The sequence below is a fragment of the Leguminivora glycinivorella genome, chromosome 17 (genome assembly GCF_023078275.1).
Source record: "Leguminivora glycinivorella isolate SPB_JAAS2020 chromosome 17, LegGlyc_1.1, whole genome shotgun sequence".
Taxonomy (NCBI): domain Eukaryota; kingdom Metazoa; phylum Arthropoda; class Insecta; order Lepidoptera; family Tortricidae; genus Leguminivora; species Leguminivora glycinivorella.
In genome coordinates, this window is record NC_062987.1 from 20,617,581 (window position 1) to 20,642,345 (window position 24,765).

Sequence of the window (24,765 nt, forward strand, 5' to 3'; positions counted from 1 at the left end):
TGTTGATCTCAACATTAAGCAAATATGTCAAGTTAATCACGTCAAACCCTGTAAGTAAGCGTATTAAGCACTTAAAATCACCGTTAAGTTATTGATATATTCATGCTATTTAAGCTATAACCTTACTAGGGTCTGAATAGACATCCCGACTGACCAGAAATTCAAACTGAACCAAATATTTAAATCCCCAAAACGTCAAACGGACATGTTGCAATACTTGCAATCAATTCATACAGTTAATTACTAATTCGATGCCCATAAACCGTGCTAGCCGGGTATATAAGTACAGGTTTATAAGCGAGCGAGGTAGGGCACCGCAACATTTGAATTCGGTGTTGGGCGGTGGTAACTCATGTGATTTGTGATCTCTGGTAATTCAAGATGGCGGTCCTTCCGGTGTTTATGGTGAGGAGATTTTTTTAGACTAAGGTGGTAAATCTTGGCATTAACAACACAACGGTAATTGATACAGATTTTTAAAGTAATTAAAATTAACCAGGCGGCATATAAGGGCCATTTTTATTCAAATTCCACCCCACTTTTTTTGGATTTGGAAATTTTTATGTGGTTTCCACTCAGAATCGCGAGCTCTTTCAATTCTAATCGGAGAAAAAAAGTAAAAATACCCATGTTACAAAAAAAGTGGGGTGGACAACTTTGAAAAAAATGGGGCATAAACAGGTGGCAATTTGAAAAATGTAGGGCTCCCCGGCCCGTCTTCATAACCGCGTGCCTTCCTAAACCTTGACGTTGGCGGAATCATCGACGAGCCATAACACTTAAAAAAATATTGAAAACGAAGTGCGAAGGTTCCTATCGAAAATTTGAAATTCGCGGCACTTTAGTGCCCAGATTTGGTTGATCGCCTAAAGTATTTAAAGTCTGGGGGAAAATACCATGTAGCACCTAGATTTTGTGATTCTTCATTTTAACCCCCGTCGCAAAAACGACGGGGTATTTAGTTTGACGTGTCTGTCTGTCTGTGGCATCGCAGCTCCCGAACGGATGAACCTATTTAAATTTAGTTTTTTTTTGTCTGAAAGCTGAGTTAGTCGGGAGTGTTCCTAGCCATGTTTCATGAAAATCGGTCTGCTATGTCGCGGTCGGGGTTTTTTTTCCATATTTTAATTAGGTTACACTGTACCTAGAATTAGTCAATTAAAATAAAATACCTAAATAACAATTCATGAAAACAAGTTGTATAGTTGAATGTTCAAACTCTTTATGGTCACTAAATAGCGCAGGGCTTTTTTAATGATATTATGGTTCAAGAGGTGAAACTAAGATTGACTTAAGGTTGATTACTATCCAGTTGGTAAATAGTTACTTGTTATACAAGTTGTATTTTAACGCCGAGTGTGGAATTGAAAAACGAGCAAGTAAAAGGATTCTATAGTTGAACCACGAGCGAAGCGAGTGGTTCGAGAATAGAATCCTGAACTTGCGAGTTTTTTAACACACGAGAAGTAAAATACATTTGCACCCGAGTGTAACACAAAACTTTTCCCCTCACTATAGCGAGGAAACTACAAAGCAAAAAAATGCGTTTATCACTGCTTCCAGTAGTTCCACAGGTGGTAAATCATCTTAATTACTAGATTCACCTACTTTTATCAATTTTAAAGCAGTTAATTTGACTTTATTCAAGGTCAAATTACTTTACCTACTAGTGGATAAAATGCGTTTTTACCCGCTGGTATTAAAGGACAAAACACGTGTTTCCGAGCTAGTGAGGGGAAAAAACATTTATAGTTTTCATAAAAAATATTGAGTTTTGGAGAAAAGCGGTACCACGATACCGATTAAAAATCGAGTAGGTAACTATAAAAAGTGACCGGAAAGAAAAGGTCGGTAGTATACGCCAAATTATCGATAAATAACGTTGATCACGTTGGTTAACGTTGAATAACGTTGGTTGGGGCTTATCGATATTAGTTATTTTTTTATTGCCATTTCTTTTTTTTAGCAGAATTTCAAGTTTGTTTCACATTTCTTACATGTTTTACTAACTTTTGGATAGCTTTTGCAGTTTTACCGTATAAGTAATAGTAATAACTATTCAATAAAAAAAAAACAGAATGGAAAATAAGCTCAGAACAACAAAAATAGTGCAACAAGTCAGTCGCCCCTATTAAAAAAAAAGAAACGGCATTAAATAAAATAACTAATAATGATAAGCCCCAAAATCAACGTTTTTTATCGATAATTTGGCGTATATTACCGACCCTTTCTTTTATTTTTTATAAGTATAGTTAAAGATTTTTTATTCTCAATAGTGTAATATTTAATTTATACCCTATTTCATTTTAACAACTTTCTTTCCGGTCACCTTTCCCCGGGACACATTGTAAACTCTGTCAAACAAGTTTGTCACTAAGTAAGAACAAAGAAAACTATAGGTATCCTTTTCTATAGCAACTTAAAGAAAAGGATGCATATAGTTTTCTTTGTTCTTATTTAGTGACAAACTTGTTTGACAGAGTATATATTATACCTACTTAAGTTTTTTTCAGTTGGTATATGGTTTTATTTATGGAAGTTTAAAGGACGACATATAGTACATTACGATACTAGTGCGAAAAAAAGGAAGTTCGAAATGAGCGGCGATAAATTAAAACACAACCGAAGGGAGTGTTTTAAATCGACACGAGTTACGAATTTCCTTTTCGCACGTGTATCGTTCGAAGTTTTTCAGTATAGACGACTCCGAAATTTCGACCTGAACCACTTCTCGCACCAGTGCGTAAAAAAACACCATCTACTGAAAAGTCCATCTACTATTTAGATTCTGATTAAAATCATCCGTCTATATTTTATTCTATACCTAAGTTTTCAGCATAAACTTTGCACATACTTGAATGTTAACTTGTGATTTATTTGGCCCAAACCACGCCCAAACTTTTAAATTATTAAAAATGGTAGTTACATATCGTCACTACTTTTAAAAAATCTCATATCTCATGCTTCTCCTCAAAGTTAAAACGCAGTAAGTCTACATGCATTCCATACATACTTACTACAGTTTTCTTTTCATTGACAGACGAAGATACAAGTTTTTTAAAAAGTAGTGACGATATAATGTTATAACGCATATCACATTATGCATTAGTACTCCATCATAATGTCTTCCGACACAGTATTATGTAAGATTAACTAATAAATAGCGTTACATAGGCATTATCAGTTATAATTAGATTCATTCATGATGTGGAACGGTGTGAATAACACAGTGTTCAATATTCATACTGTTACCGCAGAGTAATCCATCAATACATTTTCGGTAATACACCGTGTTTTTTTTTGTTTTCCGTTAACTTCGACACGTCGTTAGGTTCATTATCAGGTACCAGAAATCTTATAGACCAGGAATCAGAAATTCAGTATCACTTTTAGTTAAACTCGCAAAAAATTTTTTTCATCGTTTTCATACATAATAAATGAATTAATTAGTGTGAGAGACTCTTAAGAATTACATTCAAGGTAGTGTCAAGTGATTGATGGCACATGTCAAAACAAATAACATTAGGAATTGGTAAAGGCTGTTCACACGTGTTCATCAATTATCTTAATTTTTTTAATAACTAGAAAACCGTTAAAGTTAAGACGCTTGTTTCTTAGAGAAATTAATTGTATTTGATCTAAAAAACCTTCCCTTAAAGTTAACAGAATTCAATAAAAACAGGTTGATAGGTTCTATGTATCGATGAAGATTTTGAAATTATCTTCAAGCAAAAAGGATAAATAATAAATAAAACACAATAAAAAATTAAAATTCACGACTGCAGTTTTAAAGCGAAATGAAAATCACCTTTCGATATGTTAGTCAGTCAACTAGATCAATGTAAACCTTTAAACGAGCAATTCTTGTATATTTATTTATGTATTTATTATTTATTTATATATATCGACGATCTCGGAAACCGCTCTAACGATTTCTCTGAAATTAGTTATGTAAACATAAACATAAACATAAAACATATTTATTCAACTTTACTTTATGTGGGGGTTTCGGGGGTGAAAAATCGATGTAGCTTAGCCTTAGATCCCGGGAAACGCGAATTTTCGAGTTTTCATGCGTTTTTCTTTCGCGTTAGTTAACGCAAAATAAGGTCGTTAATTTCGCCGACCGCGCATCGGCTGGGCGTAGCTCAGTCGTAAGAGGTTGGTCTAATGTTCGCAAGCACATCGCAGGTGTCAGGGTTTCGAATCCCGGCCAGAAATAAAGTTTTTTTTTTTTTGTATTTATATGATTTTTTTTTATCTAAAGACGTCATATAATAAAATAGAACCGAGCGAAGCTCGGTCGCCCAGATATTTAGAATAATGAGTGTTTAGTCAGGTTCAAACACAGCTCAAGATTGTACTTGGATATTTTGTTTCCATTGCAGTCGGGGGACCATTTCAATGAGCAAAAACGAAGTTCCCCCGGAGTAGAATCAAATTAATCAGTGTAAAGAGCGTACTAAAATGTACTAGCTGGTGTAATTAAGAACGTAATTAATTAAATCGAAAAAACCGATATTGCCACGAACGAAACTATGTACCCGCGAATGCCAGTACTAGAATCTAGTTCTATTGGTTGAACATGGTGAAATAAACAGCGATTTAAGTTATAGGTATGTGTTCCACATATCATGTGTCGTTGATTTTAGGAGTCAGCTGCCAGGGCACATGTTCGGCGCGATATTATGAAAATGAAAATGAAATAAATGTTTATTCAAAACTAAAACTTAAAACTAAACTTTAACTTCTGCCAAACCAGAGTATGGTTTGTTGGCAGACGAGGCTCCTAATACATAAGGTTCTATATCTACTTATATTATTTACTAGCAATGGCAAACAAGACAATACAGCACTGTAATATCTTGTTTGCCATTGGGTAGGTGCATACGTAAGATTCACTACTATTATTACTTATTAGTTTTTAGATCTACTTTGCACTATTGCGTATTCTATTCTGTAGGTACTATTACTATACAACTTTATATCTACATATTTCTTAACACCTTATGTCGCCATGACACGGACTACCCGTCTTTGCGTTAAAGTCGTGCGATCTATGTTACGGGGAGATACTTTCGCGCCAATCATGTGCTAGCCCTGAAAAAAGTAACCCTCAAAAATGTGGAGGTATAGTCACATAACTCTGAAGTTCACATTACATACATAGGTACAAAGTTAGTGCAAAGATCCATAAATAAATTTTGAAGTTATTAATGATTTCAGTGGCCCGTTTCTCGAAAGGTACAAGCCTTGTATTACAAGTGTGTTTCAATGACAACCCATACGATTTGACAGTTCGCGCACTTGTAATACAAGGCTTGTACCTTTCGAGAAACGGGCCCCAGGTGTCTTCTGACTGTCAGCATGGTCACGCGATAAATGATAAAAACATCAGGCCCTCCCTATCGCACATTAGTGAGTGCGATAGGGACGGCCTGATGTTTTATACGCCAAGACTTCTAATTCTGGGGTCTGTCTTTACAAATTATAAACTACTAGCTTTTACCCGCGGCTTCGCTCGCATTAGAAAGAGACAAAACGTAGCCTATGTCACTCTCCATTCCTTCAACAATCTCCACCTAAAAAATCACGTCGATTTGTCGCTCCGTTTTGCCGTGAAAGACAAACAAACAGACACACACACTTTCCCATTTATAATATTAGTATGGATATGGATTTAGATTAATGTAACTACGATTCTTTCATTTTAAGGACCCTAAATATGTAGGTAATATGTCTTGTGTAAAATAGTTTAGATTCCAACAAGAACATAATATATATTATTTTACCTATTCCAGTCTTGTTACAACGCCGCCTCGCAAGATTCTTTCCAAATTGCACATTAATTATACCCAGGAAAATAATTAGTTACACACCTTATACGTTTTAAACTGTCTATATCCTATCGGATAAAAGGTAAAACGTGCAATCTTGGCGTAGACTTGATGAATGCCTAATATGATTAGCTAAAGGTGAAGTTCGGATTGCGACTGTAAAACTGTTGTGACGCGACTAAAACCGCAATTAGCCTGTACAATGGGTTGTGTTCTGAGGAACTGTTTGACATGATACCAACGGCCACTTTTCATCATCGCACCGCTCGCCATCGACAGGGCGCTCATCCACACTTCTTGCAACCTAATTGGTCGCGCACCGTGCGGTTTCAGAGGGATTTCCTCCCGCGGACGCTCCGGCTGTGGAAGGAGCTCCCTGCCAAGGTATTTCCGATGAACTACAGTATGGGGTTCTTCAAGAAAGGAGTGTACAAGTTTCTAATGGGTCGTCAACGCGCATGCGACACCCCTTGGGTTGCAGGCGTCCATAGGTTACGGTGACCGCTTTCCATCAGGTGTACCGTATACCTGTTTGCCACCGACGTGGTATTAAAAAAAATGAAAATTTATTTCTGTAGCATTGCAATTAGAAAACCGATACGACCTTCAAACTTTCAGGAAAAAGCATACATTCATCTTAAAAAACGACAACGTACCTCCAACACTTCTGTTGTTTCGGGTGTCCATGAGCGGGAAGAAACGCTTACCATCAGGCGACCTGTCTGCTCGTTTGATTCCTATCGCATAAAACCAGACAGACAGACGGACAGAGTCGCACCATAACAGTTCCTTTTGTACCTTTTTGGTACGGAACCCTAAAAACCGTTACCTTAATAGTCGTTCGGATGATAAAATGTAGCTGGATCTGAAAACTTTGTTGATAAAGTACGTAAACTTTATAATAAAATTTATAGCAGAATATATTAGCAACAAAATATAAAAATATAGAAAATAAACAACGGTGTCAATCAACATTGACATGTCATTTGTACTCGCTCGGCGGCCAGGATTCCAATAATAAGGTTTAATTTATAATTTTATACTATAGACATAAAGCCGTCCTTAGTGTTAAAAACCTAATTAAGTATATGCGGTTAGCCGTTTGCAATTTTAAATAAATGCTAATGATTAATGAAACATGGTTCATATGTTCTAATACAGTTTAAAATTCCTTAAGCCTCATTACCAATGCAAACATTGCCAAATAAATAAATAAAACATCCCAGTTTCCTAAACAGTAAACTAGAGCAATCGAACTTAACGCGAATATGTTAAAGTGGCGTTCCGATTGGGGCTGCATAATATAAGGTATGGACATAGAGTGGTATACTTATATTGACCGGGATATAGACCGTGATTACCTTTCAGTTGTCAGTTTTCCGTGATCATGATGCATGCAACTGCGTCGAAATATCGGGAACTCGACAAAAATCAAAAAGGTAATCACGGTCTATATCCCGGTCAATATAAGTCTAATGAAAATAACCGTGAATCATTCAAAACTCTTAGAGTGGTATAGATAGTTAGATCATCATCATCATCATCATCAGCCTATCGCAGTCCACTGCTGGACATAGGCCTCCCCAATTTCACGCCACCGTTTCCGATCTTCGGCTGCTCGCATCCAGCTGCTGCCAGCCATCCTGCGCAAATCGTCGCTCCACCTTGCCTAAGGGCGTCCTACTACGCTTGCCGAGACGCGGTCTCCACTCAAGAACTCGTTTACCCCAACGGTTGTCGGTTCTACGGCTAATATGGCCAGCCCATTGCCACTTCAGCTTGCTAATACGGTGGGCTATGTCGATCACTTTGGTTCTCTGCCGGATAACCTCATTTCTGATTCGATCCCGCAGAGAGACGCCGCACATAGCCCTTTCCATAGCCCTAGTTAGATACCATCGCGGATTTTCTTGTAGTTAGGTCTAAGAGAGAGAGACAATTTCAGCATGTCGTTCTATTTTATCTATAGAGCACTGGCGGGTAAAAAATTTTGCTAGGCAGCACCGAGCAAAAAGAAACCTACCCTTAACCTAACCTAATCAATTTTAGGCAAGCCGGTGGGAATCGGCTTCTATGGACCAGCCGCTGCTGCTAAAGAGTGAATTCATTATCCGTTTTTATGTCGCCTCAAACAGCCGGCAATGTTTTACATAATAAAGTGATTTCCGCGACCCCGCTACAGTTTCACGTCATATACTTATCCTTTACCGGACAGTCCGGCTCACCTTGACCGTGTCAGTGCATGACATTGCACCTAGTGCAAGTGTGCACTTGTCGGGTGGACAAGACCGATAATAGAAATGATAAGTGGCTTGTCCGTCCGCAAATCGCATGTGTGAACTAGAGCAAACATCGTAACTTTTCCAGCAATTTTGGTGCAGAATTGTCGATTAAAGGAAAATGTAGATATCCGAAGCCATAAATGAGCCTTAATTGATCATTTACCCAGAAAACACATGTATGAATTATTTTATTTCTACCACACTGCACCAAAATTACTGGAAAAGTTACGTCTATTATTTTAATAAGTCTTGTACTTTTGTTAAAAGACTTACATTTTAAATAAGTACCTACCAATCGGAATGGAACAAGACAGAAGGTATCTTAATCTAAACCTTAGCGAGGAAATTATTAAATAGAAATTAAGTGGTATTGATGTACCTTCCTACTCTTCATTTATGATAATAACCAAATATTTTTTCTCCAATTCCAGATACTTCTGATAGGCAGTAGCCTATCACAGGAGCTAGAAGATAAACCGAAACTCTCAAAACTGCTCGAAGGCAACGGCATCAAAGACACACCTTCAGGCAAGGGGGTGAAGCGGCAGGTGTTCTCCACGAGTTTGGGGGGCTTTGGGGGCGTGGGGGGCTTGGGGAGCTTGGGGTCACTCAGCACAGGACTAGGGTCTATAGGGACCCCTATATCTAGCCTAGGCTCGCCAATAAGCGCGCCAGTAAGCCTCGCCGCTCCAGTCGGGATCCCGACAGCGCCAGTCGCAGTTGCCCCTTCAGCACCAGTTGCAGTCGCTCCCGTACAAACATCTGTCGATATAGCCCCCAACCCGGTCGTTCTCCGACAGGAAGTACCCAGATTCATCACCAGAACGATCACAAGAAACGTTCAAGTACCAGTCCAAGTACCAGTGCCTTACCCTGTTGAACGCCAAGTACCAGTACCTTATAACGTACCAGTCCCAGTACCTGTCGACAGACCGGTACCTGTTCCGGTAGTGCATAAAGTACCTGTTGAAGTTACAAGGCATGTCCCTGTGTATTATGAGAGGAAGGTCCCGTATCCGGTAAAAGTACCGGTGCACGTACCGCAGCCGTATCCGGTGACTGTGGACCGTCCGGTGCCGGTGGACAGGCCGGTGTATGTTGACCGTCCGGTGCCTGTACCACAGCCGGTGTATGTGGACCGTCCGGTAAATGTGCCAATCCCTGTGCAAGTGGACAGACCTGTGCCTGTTCCACAGCCCGTGGTAGTGGACAGGCCGGTGGCCGTGCCGTCGCCTGTGGTGGTCAGCCGACCTGTTCCCATCGCGCCTGCTATACAAACTGTCCCCGCTGTGTCTACAGTCCCCATCTCGAGTGGATTCCCGCTGGGAGGCCTGGGAGGCCTGCCCACAGGCCTAGGCGGCTTATCAACAGGTCTGGGCAGCTCTCTTGACCTATCCAACTCAATTTCAAATACGCTCGCTCTTAATGGACGCTAATTTATTGTACCTTTTGAATATTGTATTAATTTATTGAGGAATATTTGAATAAAACATCGTTATGGGTGTATTGTTTTATTTATTTGACTAGTACCAATATGTAAAACTTAACTTTAATATCAAGCTTATAAAATGTAGTCCAATTTGCTATGTTTAAAAATTTATTACCGCATAAGAAACACATCTATTAAAACTATCTTTGGTAAGAAGTACAAGAACATACAATTTCTCTATGTTGACTTTTTTTATAGTTAAGTACATATTTACTATACTTAAATAATTACCTTTTCACTACTAATTGGTAAGATTCCAATTAAAATAGAAAAAAAAAAACTAGGTAACAAAACCGAAAATAAAACCTAAAAAAAACTTTTTACCCGTAAAGGCGGGCCAGTCGCTACTCTTGAAAAAGATCCTCGGAAATTAATCGAAACATGTCGAACGTTATATCGACATGGACGATACGTGAGTAACCCGCTTAAAATATTTTTAAATATGTCTGTGTCTCACGGGAGTTTTATAGTTAAAATTGAAACCTATATGATACCATGCAGGGTTAGAATATGATACATCTTGTAGCAGGGTTCATGGGACTGCCACGCTTGCAACGCCAGGCTCGAGCGAAGTCCGCGCTGTTTTGTAGGGCGCCGCGCGCGCGCACTGTTTGCGGCGAATGTTCGTCCGACAGTTCGTCTTGTAGGGACTCTTTGGTTGATACTCCGCACCATAGCTGTGGGAAGAAGATGATATGACACTTACAAGGTAGGTAGATGGAGAAATAAATGATCGCAAATATAAAACAATGAATTCTTTTTTGCACAAACAAATAGGTAATCACTTATCCGTCTCAACTGAGACTTGGAAAGGTCCTTCGATGAAAAAACGAAAAGAGTATAGGTGCACTAGAGAGTAGAAGAGTACAAGTGGTGACACAATACTTGAGCGCTGACCGTTATTGAGCAAAAGTAAAAAACAGGTCTCTCAGGTTATTACAGGGGGTTCAAGGGTATGCGTCCCCATGCACAGTTATCCCCTCCACATTTCACTCAGTGCTTAACTTATGTGCCGCCACTTGTAACCCAGTGGTCTACTCACCGTGGCCGAAACCGGTCAGGATTACACAAAAGATCCCAATGGGTCGAAGTGTATCTAAAAGGCTCATAGATATAAGATAAGATATAAGAAATCGGTCAGGGAATAATCAGTCAATCAAACCTTTGCTAACGGAAAACATGCCCGAAGTTCCAACATTAGCAACATTACACTTAATGGTTCACCAGCTACTCACATTTCCATAAGACAAGAAGAATAGTTGTTCCGAGCTCATATGCTCGAAGCCAGGAAGCTTTGGTTCAGGGCCGTGCTTATGTAAATGTTCTCTCAGGGCTGCGAAGGCTTCCCGTAGGCCTCCGTTGTCGGCTATGTTCTCTCCTAGGGTCTTCTTGCCGTCTACCTGTTATATTATTAAATATTTCTATACTTCACATCTCAATACAAGAGTAACTAACCTAAGGTTGCGAACACAAAAAATAATAAAATTTATTCTCTTTCTGTATCAATTCGCGTCTGTACTTGTAAGTGCGTTTTCACATTATCCGATCCGATATCGGATGTCGGACCGATATCCCATACATTACAGGCGCCATCTTGGATTTTTTCCATTGAAATCCTTCCGACATCCGATATCGGATCGGATAATGTGAAAACGGACTAACTCGGTTGTAATTTGATTTCCTAGGGGACAGGGATTACCTAGTGTAGGAATCACGCCAACTATTGGTAAGTCACAAAACTTTTACAAATAGTGCGATAGGGACGGCCCCCTGTTTTATCATTTATCGCGCGACCATACTTGCTTGACAGAAAGATTGTCCAAGGTGCTCACATATATCTAAACATTCCTCTAGGCTAGTTTTAGTGTCACGTCCGAGCGGAGCGATCCGCGCGACCAATTTGTATGGAGTTGATGAAGTTGTCGTAAAACGCTCTCTGAAGTTAACACATATTAACCAGCCTTATTGGTTTAAGTTTTTCGTCAGGTGCTCTCCAATAACTTACATGTTCATCTAGCTCAGGGATGTAGTAGTCATTGTATTGGTCGATGAAGCACTGCGTCATGTTGATGAACTCGTGTACGGTGCTGTTGGACCACCAGGGGAGCAGGTTGCCGTTCTTGTCAAACTGACGGCCTGCGGAGTAAAGAAGATTGAAGACTGAGAGCTGCAAAAGTTCATGGCGAATTTATCAATGAATTTATTCATAACTTCCCCATGCAATTTTGTAGCTCACTGTAGTTAGTATCAAACTTTACAAACCTAAAATTAAAAAAAGGAAAACATTAAAACACAACAGGGTTTGTATTGTAACAGTACTCGTTGAAAGGGGAAGGGGAGGGGAAGTTTTATACAATAAATATAAGACTTATATACAATAACTGTGTGAGATTAGTAAAGAAAAGTACCCACCAATAACGAAAACTATGTATAATGCACCAAATAAATTTCTAAATGAAGATGCTAAAGTTATTAGTAACGATAAACAATTAGCGTTAATGAAACCGAAATCGGCTCAAAGATATTTTTTCATTATCATTTTAGTCTTGCATGCATATCAGCTCATAGACTTCATAGGGCCACTTGCACCAACTAAAATGGAGGGTTAACCAGAGGGTTAACTCACCATTTTATATGGAATTTGACAGATAACAGCTAACTAACCCTGAGTTAAGTGGTTGGTGCAAGTGGGCCATAGAGAAATAAAATTTAAAGAGTTAACACTGTAAGCTGACTAATTTCTTTGTGAATAGGACAAAAGAAGAGTCCAACTTACCAAAGTTGTCAAATCCATGAGTTATCTCGTGACCCAACACGGTACCGAGAGACCCGTAGTTGAGGGAGCTGTAAAATTTAATAATGTTACAAAATTGTCAGTCGCATTAACAACAATATTTGCTGATGAATACTTACTCTAGTCCCAAATCAAAGAATGGATATTGCAACATTACAAGAGGTATAGCTGCGTCCAAAAATTTAAAAAGAATTTGATTGAATTATATTCAGAAGTCTACTATTTCTTTATTTTAAATTTCATACGTTTAAAGTCAAATCTTTAAGAAAGTACTCACTTATAGTGTTTTCTTGAAAAGTATGATACGCATTAACTTCAGTAGGATCTGTGGCCCACGTAAAGTTATTTCCATTCCTAAACTTGTTTAGAGCCTTCTTAATTTTGACTTGTATTATATTTATCATGTTATCTAAATGTGTGTCCACATTTACTTCTACTCCTTCGTAATACTGTTCTAGTTTCCCTTCGTCTAGTAGCCAGTCTGGAAATCCTATGAGTGATTTCATTTGGATGATCTTCTGGTACGTTGCTAGCTTTGTATCATCATCCATCCATTTAGCTTGCCCCACTAGGTGGGACAGTGCGTTTTTCATTTCGTGGAGCATGGTTTTAATCTGAAGGCAACATTTTATTGTTACTTTGTTGGAATACCTACTGGAGTCTTTGATCTTTATGTCTCAAGTGTTTGGACTTTATCAGGCTATTACTCTTTGTAACTAATTAAATAGAGTACAAATGTTTAATACCAAAACATGTCTTGTCATAAACATTCAATTTGTTAAAAGCAACATTAGCCTGAATTGATAATCAATCAGATAAACCTTATACTACCTACAAAATACTAGTACCTTTTTTAGGGTTCCGTAGTCAACTAGGAACCCTTATAGTTTCGCCATGTCTGTCTGTCCGTCCGTCCGTCCGCGGATAATCTCAGTATTTAACTACATCTAAGCTCAAAATTCATCTAAGCTCTTTGCACCTCTGGGGTGCCTTAGGACTACAACAACAAGCTCAAAATATAAATCATCAAATTGCCTTCTTAAAAAATCTGGTTGAGCGTGTTCGACCCCCTAGTAACTCTAAATCTGATAACTTGGCGGTCTAGCACAACTGGCACTCTCGCCTGCGAGTCCATACTTGAAGTCGCGCTAGATGTATGGACTCGCGCGCGACAACGCAAGTTGTGGTAAGAATTCAGTAGATGAGTTTTAAGCGAAAATATAGTTTCAAACATCAAAATTTTGATTACCTTGGGTTTGGTAACGTTATAAAAGCTAGGGTCAGCAATGGCGTAAGATACAGCCATGCCCATAAGGTCATTGACTGCGCTTGCGCACATGAGGCTGCGCGGCGACGGGGCCCCGCGGTGCGGGTGCATGGCGTCGTATGAGCGTTGGAACAGCGTGCGGACTTCCGACGTTGTGTGGACGGACATTACTTCCATTACCTGGAGAAAAGTCACACAAATGTAGAAAAATAAAGTCAAACTACATTGGATGTTAGTCGCCGTGGCTCTCTGGAAACCACGGAGTCGCCATTATGTTAAAATATTTCGACGTATAACGTTAGGTGAACGTCTTTTATAACCCGTGGTACCTCAGGTTACATTACATTGCATGTTGCCATTTTTAATTTCAAAAATTTTTTGTCGTTCAAAACGTGAATTTTTAGCTACTGCATAGTGGGTAAGTTGATGAGAATTTTGAATACTTTTTAAGTCTTTTTTACTCCATTATTTTTCCTCGTAAGGCCCATCATATAGTTAGTTTTCCTATTTTTAATAGAAAATAAATTAACTATTGCAATTTCAAAATAATTTCCGGATTTACAAAACAGTACCTACACCTACTGTATTTGAGCTTACCTTGATCCAAATATACAACTCCAAAACAACCGGTGGCGTCCTAGCAACCAACGCCGACATCAGAGACATATATTTCAAATCAGCATCAGACACCAAAATCTTGTCATTTTGATAATCTAGCTCAACGTTGCTGATATTGAATACTCCTTCCAAGTACCGCTTCCAGATAGGAGAAGCTGTTGCATTGTTGCTTTCTACAACAGCATCTGTGTGTGCTTGGATTTCATCTACTGTGAATTCTGGTATATTTGAGAATAATTCTTCATCGGAAATTGTACTGTTATCCGATTCTAACTGGAATAAAAATAAAAGTATCTATAAAAAAGGTGATAAATAGCTGACAGTTTCTACAAATATTGATCTAGACTATCGTTCTCTAGGACGTTTACCTTACTTTGTAGATAGTAAAAGAAATCGAAGACATTGATTATTTTATGAGTCACCATAAAGAATATTGAGGGCATCGACACAAGTTATAAATTATTGCTCTTTTATTTTAGTCGCCTACGTGGAACTATTTCAGAGTATACTAGTATTTAGGTGACGTAGGCGTACGGCTAGAATATACAATTACCTATCGATCCATTGCTCACTAGTACCTAGAATGGTACTATTATACTTATCGAACATTTCTGAATTATTAATGAACTAATTCTGGTAAGTACCTTCTAAATCATAATTTAAAAATATCTTTTGTACTGTTTAACTTTTTATATAATTATCATTATTAGTTATCTTACCTCGTATAGGTCATTGTTGATAGACCAATATTCATCTGCGGTCAAAAATATGTTCTGATCAAGTTCAGTTTCGCTAAGTTTGGAAACATCACGACCACCAGATTCCAAAACAAACAGTTTTATAAGTTCTGCATAAAATAGTTTGTATATATGTGCATGTTTGTTCTCGTCACTCGACTTTTCCATACTTTCGAAGTAGTTTTCGTTGTTGAATAGAATGAAGTCATCTGGCTTTTTAGGATTTGATGGAATACCAAGTCTTTGGCTTTTCTTACCAGCGTGGCGTTTCCTTTCGTTGTGTACACTGAAAGACAAAAAATAAGAGAAGATGATAATAAAGCAAAAGTAAGGTTAATTTTATTATTGGAAGATTTGGAGAATCTTCTGCCGTTTAGAAATAATAGGAGTGGATATTTTCTTGAGTAGGTAAATTTTTGGGTTTTTTATGAGCGGTGGAGGTTATGGTTGGAGTGTTGACCGACCGAACGACCAGCTCTAATTCATAGAAAAAGGAAATCATTTTCCTCCACAAAAATTTTAAATAAACTCTAGAAATTGTAATTGTGTCAAGTATGAATATTCTGCCTTACCTAGGAAAGGGATTAGTAGTCTCCGGCGATCCCATCACCAGCCTATAAACGGAAGAATTCCTCGGATCAGTGAAGATATCGAACCCGATCAACACATCCATGCCCAGCTTCACTTTAACCTGAATCACCGTTTCTAGCCAGTCGAAGTTGTACGAGGAGTAGTCGAAGTCTTCGGTGATGTTTACGAAGGTGGGATAAGATGGGAGGTTCAGCGATTCGAGCACTTTTATGACGGGTTTTAGGCCGAGTTTGTCCAGGGTTTCTGTAAGAAAATTGAGCTTAGTAAAACATAAAGTACTTGATTTTATAAAGGCGCATGGAAGATATAGTAGGTACATATAAGTTTTCGCTCTCTACGGGTTTTGATAGTTCAAGTAAATGTAGACAAATATCCCGAAATCATTCATGATTTAAAGTCTCGTCCGACGAAATATATTTTCCATGTTTATTTTTTTTCTAAAGATGATAAGTACAGACCTAAGTCCTGTATAAGCAGCGTACATATCTTTCGACTACTGAACATATCTGGGACCAAAGCCATTCCCGCTCAGAAAGTCTCCAACGACCGTGTTGACTATGGTCTGCTTGTCTCTGAACTATTCATAGGAGCGGTACGCCACCAGAAGCAAAAAGCACTGCTTAACCACACATACTAAAAGATACAAGAAGGTACCTGTATTCATACAAGCAGCATACATATCCTTCGCCTGTTGCACTGGCCTTGGTCCAGAGCCGTTTCCACTCAAGAAGTCCCTAACTACAGTGTAGACCTTGGTTTGCTTGTCTCTGAACCAATCATAGGAGCGATAAGCGTCTGGACGAGGGTGATCTACTGCCCAGTTACCGCACACGTACTGAAATTAAGAAGATGTTATTCAAGCGCGGATCCAGCTTCGTGCCCAGGGGGGGGGGGGTCACGTGGTCTATTTGTATAGCCAATCTAGGCTCCAGGGGGCGGGGGGGGGGGGGCGTGACCTCCCCCTGGATCTGCGCATGATGATATTCGATGTAATCAGGATAAGCCAAGTAATTTACTACGTTTTGAGATGTTATTCTTCTGTGGAACTACCATGATAGCCATGGGGTATGCCAGTTACCTTAAAATCAACATCATTCAAATTCTATGGATGTTCAAATTTTGGTCCGCACACTTATTTGTTGTTTTTAGTATTCATTCCTTCACCATACGTATTCTGCATGCAACCAAAGTAATACCATGCAAAAATACCTCCATAATAAAATATCACTTCAATGAGTTGCCGAGAAAACAATAATTTTGCGTATGCTTAATAATCTAAAGGAGAATGATGACTAGTGGGTCCTTCCTTTGGCCTATCAAGTCAATCTGCAATTATGACTTTAGTTTTTTTATTTTTCAATTTTTAACTACCTAAATAATCACAACTCAGACATCAAATGACCAATAATTATGTAAAATGGCGGCTTATTAAATATGTACTTTTATATCGCTAAAACAACAGAGACATCTAAATTATTCCAGGGTTCATTAATAATGACATGCAACGATATCTAGGCCATCTATCGAACAGGCTGGACATGTCCCATGTCACGACATGTAGGTAACGATAAAGTTTACTTTAGCTATCGGGGTTTTTAGGGCGCCGGTAATGATAGACTGCCTGGATTTTAGAATAGGTTGTTTGAAAGTTATTACTTTTGATGGGTGACCTGGGGGGTTACCATGACGTACTAAAGACGTTCAGTTTAGGTTGAGAGAAAGGGACACAGCTATAGCAGTTACATAGCTCCGTCCCTCTCTCTCAACCTAAACTGAACGGCTTTAGCACGTCATGGTAACCCCCCTGGTCATTTGTCATTGCTAGTCAATTACTTAGGTCTTGTGAGACTAAAATATTTCTAAATACAGCTATTGATCGATTTTAAAAGTGATGAATGAAATATAAAAGTACTCCTTTGAAAATTGGAACAGGCTATCAATCAACTCAACAGAAAATAAATAAAAATGAAAACAAGAAAAAAATAAATACGATATTCAATTCAATTCAAAATATCTTTATTCATGTAGGCCTAGTTACAAGCTCTTATGAATAGTTCATTACATATATATTATGATCTTAATCTAACCTAATTATCAGAGCAATTTATTGTTGTAAATTATTGTTCATAATAATATTGAGTCTATAATATACAATTTCATATAAAAATAATCGTTAAACAAAAAATATATAATTAGGTATATGTATATATAAAAATACATGTCTAGAATATTTCTAGGAAAAATCCAATGTCCAAAAAAATACAATATTAATTTCATCAACAATAATAATAATAATAAACGTAAAAATAAGAAACCATTTCGAATAACAATTAATCCCACGTTGTTTTATCATTCATGTAGTCTTGTGTTGTATAATAAGCTTTGGAAATGAGTACACGCTTTACATGATTCTTAAATTTATTAATTGACAAGTCAGTAATATGATTCGGAAGTTTATTATAAAATCGAACACAATTACCCATGAATTATTTAATTTTCAGGCGAGCGGAACAACCAATTTGAACGTCGATACGTCATTGGTAGGTACTTGCAAATCGTTAGACTCCCGTTCAAACAATTGAACTAAACGAGGTAAGTATAAGGTATAATAGGCTAGTTTCCTACTAGTCAAATCAGATTCTTTTTATGAACTGTCAAAACGATTTGCTAATATGAAATTACTATGAAATACTGAGGAGTGTCATCACGGTCAATTCATTTACTTTATATCTTTGACTTATTAAATTTAAATTATGTTTAAACATAACTACTGTTTCTATTTTTCTTTTGGTGCCTGGTGCTTTATTTCGTGCACTGCATAAACTATTTTATTTTAAGTATAGGAAACTAGCTTATTGATCGCGCGACCGTCAATAACTATGAACACCTACTACATTTCATCGCACATTTTGCGATAATACTTATATTATAGTGTAATCCCGTTCGGTTAGGAAGCCCCTGTAAGGCCCACTTGCACAAACCACTTAACTTAGGGTTAGGTGGGTTAACTGTCAAATTCCATATAAAATGGTGGGTTAACCCTCCATTTTCGTTGGTGCAAGTGGCCCTAACTGGGTTAAGTTGAGGTATCTAGACCGCAGACATATTTTATGAGAATGACTCAAATAAATTATTTGACTAATACCTTGTAAAAGTCATCGCAAGGGTCTGCAGAGGTGTCCATAGACAGGGCAAGGTTGGCGGCAGAACGCAGGCACTCCTTGGTCTCGCAAACTCGGTGCGGCCTGTGCCGCTTTTGTTTGATATCTACAACAAATAATACTCGTACATACACGGTGTAACATAACGAAACCGATTAATTTAAACAGCGTATTCCTCATCATATTAGAAGAGAAAAATGTCATATAAACTTTTCTGGTATTCGCCTACTTTCAGAACTATAAGCATTAAAAAAAAAATATTATTTGTCAGAACAAAACGCTGTTTTGATGGCGATTGGCGATGACGCCGTTATCAGATATAATCTAACTATCCTCATTGATAGATATCAAAAAGTAACTAGTGACTCGTTGCAAAAAAGTACTTTTTTTTTTATAAATGGGCTTACTCTTGGCTACAGACAGACTAGCCAACGGCAAAGACTATTTAGAAAAAAATTGAAATTTTTTATTTTAAGTGCCAACTTTAGGAATACCCATTTACTTTTTATGTGAAAATACATCCGAAAAAAAACTAAAAAAAATACAAAAAATTTTTTTTGCCGAAATATTTGCCGTCATATAACATTTTATCTTTATTTTGCCCTCAGGAATGCGTAATTAAAATCTTTCGGTTTCCTCATGTTACACCGTGATAGAGTAATAATAAATTCTTCTCGGAGCTATAGGCTAGCCGAAACCGCTATGTCAACTACTATCTTATTCAATCAATGTTTATTTTTGGTTGCCCAACTGCTCAAGTTGTGGGCTGTACTAGTTACCGAAAGGGCTCACCCCGTATGTTTCTTTCCATTTTACTGAGCGTAAGATTAACTGAGCGAAGTATATTGGAATTTATTGTACATTAAAGACGGCTAGTTCCTTAATTTTTTGGAAGCATTTGTGCAAAATCTTGTTACAAGTTTATAAACTGCATGTTAGATTTTATCCATCGCTAAACGTCTAAAATCGAATTCTCCAGACAACAAGATTGCAATTTTTTTGGCAGAAGCGCTACGTTTTTTCGGAAACTCGGTACTCTCAACCGACGGTATAAAAGAGACACGGCGATGTTTATAGTTACTCGCCCAGCGGTGATCTATCAATATCGCCGTGTCTGTTTTATTTGCAAGGGAGTGATTATCTTTTGTTCGTTTTTATAGCCGATAGCTCATAGTTTACTAGCTCGCGGTGGGACCAGTGCCTAAGATAGAGTTCGAATTATCAAAAAAGAACAACTATTTACATTGAAATACTCACAAAGAACAGTCATCACTATGGCTATACAGAGTAAGAGCAGTAGAAGCACTAACAGCATAATCAAGAGCATCTTGCTTTGGTGTTTTCTTCTGAACCTGCAAAAATCATTGTCAGATAAATCATTTCCAAATATAACCACAAAATAAAAATTTTGAAAAAACCCCCGACCGCGACATAGTGGACCGATTTTCATGAAACATGGCTAAGAACACTCCCGACTAACTCAGCTTTCAAACAAAAAAAACTAAATCGAAATCGGTTCACCCGTTCGGGAGCTACGGTGCCACAGACAGACACACACACAGACAAACAGACAGACAGACAGACAGACAGACAGACAGACAGACAGACAGACAGACAGACAGACAGACAGACAGACAGACAGACAGACAGACAGACAGACAGACACGTCAAACTTATAACACCCCGTCGTTTTTGCGTCGGGGGTTAAAAATACATCACTAAACACTTTAAATGTAAACTCCTCAGTTTTATTTTAATCCATTTGACAATCAGAAAACTTAAAAAAAAATAAAACAAATACTTATTAAGTAGTAACCTCCTAAATCCTGTGTACTAAATTTACTATACATATTCCAAAATCTATTTTGAACATATTCAAAGGCAAAACAATTGTCTTGGGTTGGGTTGGGTCTTAGAAGAAAAATATACCTACAAAGTTAACCAACAAATGGCCTGGGTACGTACCCGAATGGCACAAACGCTCACGAAACGAAACGCTCGTAGATATCTATCAGATTTAGTTTCCGACGTGTTTCGTTGATTCTTTACTTTATAGTTCTTAAAAAAAATACCTGGCAGTTCTGGAGCCAACGGCGATCAGGTACCCTGACTCCCGAAGATCGCTCCCATTCTTCAGAGGAGGTGTTGTGGTCTTAGCGCTTCCCGTTCCTGTAGAAATATATGCATTTCTAGATTGTCTGTGATACTTAAGGGTTAAGGGCTGATTTAGACGATACGACTTTGATGTAAGTAAAGCGATTTGCGCGCGCGTTGGACTGAGGTCGTTTCCTCTCATTTCGTCCACCTAACCAGTGATTACCTTTTTAGGGTCCCGTAGTCAACTAGGAACCCTTATAGTTTTGCCATGTCTGTCTATCTGTTCGTCCGTCCGTCCGTCCATCCGCGGATAATCTCAGCGACCGTTATTAACACTAGAAAGCTGAAATTTGGTACCTTGGAAGTCGTAAGGGATTGAAATTCTGTGGTCTTCTTAAAGAGTAAAGACGTCTAGAAACTCAGCATGCAGCATGAAGAGAGCGTCGACCAAGGAGGTAGCTTAGGTATTTTTCTTTTTTAAGGTTCCGTAGTCAACTAGGAACCCTTATAGTTTCGCCATGTCTGTCTGTCCGTCCGTCCGTCCGTCCGTCCGTCCGTCCATCCGCGGATAATCTCAGCAACCGTTAGCACTAGAAAGCTGAAATTTGGTACCAATATGTATATCAATCACGCCAACAAAGTGCAAAAATAAAAAATGAAAAAAAATGTTTTATTAGGGCACCCCCCCTACATGTAAAGTGGGGGCTGATATTTTTTTCATTCCAACCCCAACGTGTGATATATTGTTGGATAGGTATTTAAAAATGAATAAGGGTTTACTAAGATTGTTTTTTGATAATATTAATATTTTCGGAAATAATCGCTCCTAAAGGAAAAAAAGTGCGTCCCCCCTCTAACTTTTGAACCATAAGTTTAAAAAATATGAAAAAAATCACAAAAGTAGAACTTTATAAAGACTTTCTAGGAAAATTGTTTTGAACTTGATAGGTTCAGTAGTTTTTGAGAAAAATACGAAAAACTACGGAACCCTACACTGAGCGTGGCCCGACACGCTCTTGGCCGGTTTTTTATTATTATAAATGGGCTTACTCTTAGCCACAGACTAGCCAAAGGCAAAGACGTGGCCTACGATGGAGTGAGCTCTCCCAGAAGATGCCTGTTCACTCTTGATTTGAAGGTTGCCGGGTTATATGAGCTCGGAAATATAGCCGCCGGCAAGGAATTCCACTCCTTGGCAGTGCGCATAAGAAAAGAAGAAGCGAAGCGCTAATAATGCAGACTACAAATGAGATGTATACTTTAACTTTAAATAAAATGGCATGTAAATAAAAATAATAGTTGTAAGGGTGCACTAGACTACCTAACCGTACTTTTTATGGCTTCCGGTTATTTTCTGCACAGACGGCAACTGGGTTTATTGGCTACATTATTAAATGCAATCTTATTGATTTTACACAGCAGTTCACGCAGCGCTGTCATTGTCATAAGAGCTAGTGACATTAATATATCGAATAAGCTACGGCAAAAAGGAAAGGGCCCCCGCGCCGAATCGTTTTTGGTGCAAAACGATAAAGGGGTAACGCCATAAATATTATGGGTAATTTTGCACCAGAAACGGGAACAATACTCACTCGGTATCACTATAATATAGTGATTAAAAAAAATTAACTAAGGGCCAGTTGCATCAACCACATTTGACACACACATCATCGTTGTAGACGTTATGGAACAACCCGTACAATACACTTTAACGAACGCTTTAACGATGACAGACAGTTTGATGCAACCGACTCTTAGTTACTCTTATTCAACATTTAAAGAAACTTTATACATAGGTATCGCAGTTTACAAGATAGGCTATAAACAGGTCAAACGGGTCAAGCAGATAAACGGCTCATAAGGTACTGATCCTTACCATCCCATCAAATTTTGGCAAGAAACTTAGGGTAGGTCGCAGCAAACCGTCCGTTACCAAATTTAGCGTTTGCAAAATTTCTTTCATGAGAATTTCCTGACTTTGCTGCGTCAGAATGTGTCTATTAACTGTGGTTGATGCAATGCTCCGGATGATGGCCCTTAGTACGTTTTCACATTATCCGATCCGATGTCGGATGTCGGACCGATATCCTATACATTACAGGCGCCATCTTGGAGTTTTTCTATTGAAATTCTCCCGACTTCCGATATCGGAACGGATAATGTGAAAACGGACTTATGGGTCATGTTTTTAACTCCCAACGTAAAAACGACGGGATGTTTTAAGTTTGAGGTTTTGTCTTTGGTATCTTAGCTTTTAAACGGAAGAACTGATTAGATTTCGTTTTTTTTTGTTTCTTAGCCATGTTTGGAGAGAATCGGTCCACTATGTCGGATTTTTTTTTCAAAATTTAAATTTTGTATTGTGCAACTAGGGAACAAATCAAATTATTTTTTTTTAGCCGCGTAAGCTTCCCCCGGGTTCGATTCCCGGCTCGGCCACCTGGGCCTTGTCGTTTTTTCTTTCGTGTATGATATCTACTTCAATTTTGTATCGTGTTTTAAAGTTATCAGGCATATTTGAGCGCTGGGTCTAATTATTTAAATTAATTCACAACAGCAACGTCCGATTTTCCACATATTTTCCGGCGAAGCTTCTAAAGCTATAAATTGCATACATATCTGCAGAGTTTATCTAAGTGGAACATCCATATTATTACTTATAATATTATAAAAATGAGAAAGTGTGTGTGTCTGTTTGTTTGCCCGACTTTCACAGCAAAACGGAGCGACGAATTGACGTGACTTTTTAAGTGGAGATAGTTGATTTCGTTGAAGGGATGGAGAGTGACATAGGCTACGTTTTGTCTCTTTCCAACCCTCCACTTTCCTAAAGTAGGAGGTGGAAGTTTGTATGGGTTCCGTAATTTTTGAAAGTAACGCGAGCGAAGCCGCGGGAAAAAGCTAGTAAAGAATAAGTAAAAAGTGTGATGAGTCACGATTTGGCGGTAAGTTATCGCGAATTTGCATTTGCAGCGGTCGGGCGCTTATCAACGGAAAAGCCGCTAGATTTAGATTCTTGATGGTCTGTTTATTTGTTATGTAAATAAATTCTGATGGGGTCATGGAAAACTAAAATATTATGTCTTATTTCACTTTGAATATTCTGTACGAAGCGTATACCTAATCAGTTTTATCATAGGATATAGGTACTTATTATTTGTAGAGGACGGACGGAGGGATTTTTTTCTGTAAGTTTTCCGGTCATTTTGGGTCATTTTGCACGTATTTCTTAATATTTGTTAATTTGTCAAAACTTTGTGTTAGGTACCTAATATGTGTCATATTATGAATTTTAAAGATGGTTCAACTTATTTTAGTTGCATTTATTTAATTCGTTTTCCTACCGCTGGGCACCCTTAGGCCTCCCCACAGTTTCTCCACTAGATCCCACTCATTGCCACTTTCACACCACTTTGGCAACAATGCATCCAGGCAGTATCGCGATTTTGATGTGTCTGTGCCCAGCTTAGTTAACATATACACGCAAGAAGGGCACCGCAGTAGTAGTATAAAATGATGTACAATAACTTACTGGTAACATGGGGTCCCATAATATCCCCACCTTCACCAGGCCACGCATTCATTTTTAAAAACTTATCTCTCCGCTCTCATAAACCATAAAAGTATCTCACTAAAAATCAAAACTTCACAACACATAATTTAAATATCGAACGTTTTTAATTAAAACGTCTCTTCGCGGATAGTTGCTTTAGTTTTTATTTTTAACTTTCGAATCTTCGCGGCCAGTATCTTTTGTTTTTATTTTTAAGTTTCGAACCTTCGTGGCCAGTGTCTTTTGTTTTTTTTTTAAGTTTTGAACCGACCAGTTTGAGAGCGTTTCAGTTACTGAGTTGTTGTGGCTTCAGCGGGTGGTCGTTGTGTAGAGTGTCCA

General features: G+C 38.2%; 2 protein-coding genes across 2 annotated transcripts; one reads left to right on the forward strand and one right to left on the reverse strand.

Annotated features, from left to right (window-relative positions):
- Window positions 1-381: 381 nt before the first annotated feature.
- On the forward strand, window positions 382-9,592 carry LOC125235632 (tetra-peptide repeat homeobox protein 1-like). The gene is made up of 2 exons (XM_048142228.1): window positions 382-405; window positions 8,551-9,592. Exons 1-2 carry the CDS (start codon window positions 382-384, stop codon window positions 9,553-9,555), a joined length of 1,029 nt encoding a protein of 342 aa, XP_047998185.1. The 3' UTR covers window positions 9,556-9,592.
- A 70-nt stretch (window positions 9,593-9,662) lies between these two features.
- On the reverse strand, window positions 9,663-24,471 carry LOC125235479 (endothelin-converting enzyme 2). Its single transcript, XM_048142051.1, has 15 exons — window positions 24,406-24,471; window positions 20,849-20,945; window positions 20,034-20,128; window positions 18,761-18,882; window positions 16,270-16,450; window positions 15,597-15,858; window positions 15,007-15,310; window positions 14,267-14,560; window positions 13,652-13,849; window positions 12,680-13,016; window positions 12,522-12,570; window positions 12,385-12,452; window positions 11,614-11,744; window positions 10,844-11,008; window positions 9,663-10,285 (listed from the first exon to the last, which is right to left on the reverse strand). Exons 1-15 carry the CDS (start codon window positions 24,455-24,457, stop codon window positions 10,112-10,114), a joined length of 2,529 nt encoding a protein of 842 aa, XP_047998008.1. The 5' UTR covers window positions 24,458-24,471; the 3' UTR covers window positions 9,663-10,111.
- Window positions 24,472-24,765: the final 294 nt, after the last annotated feature.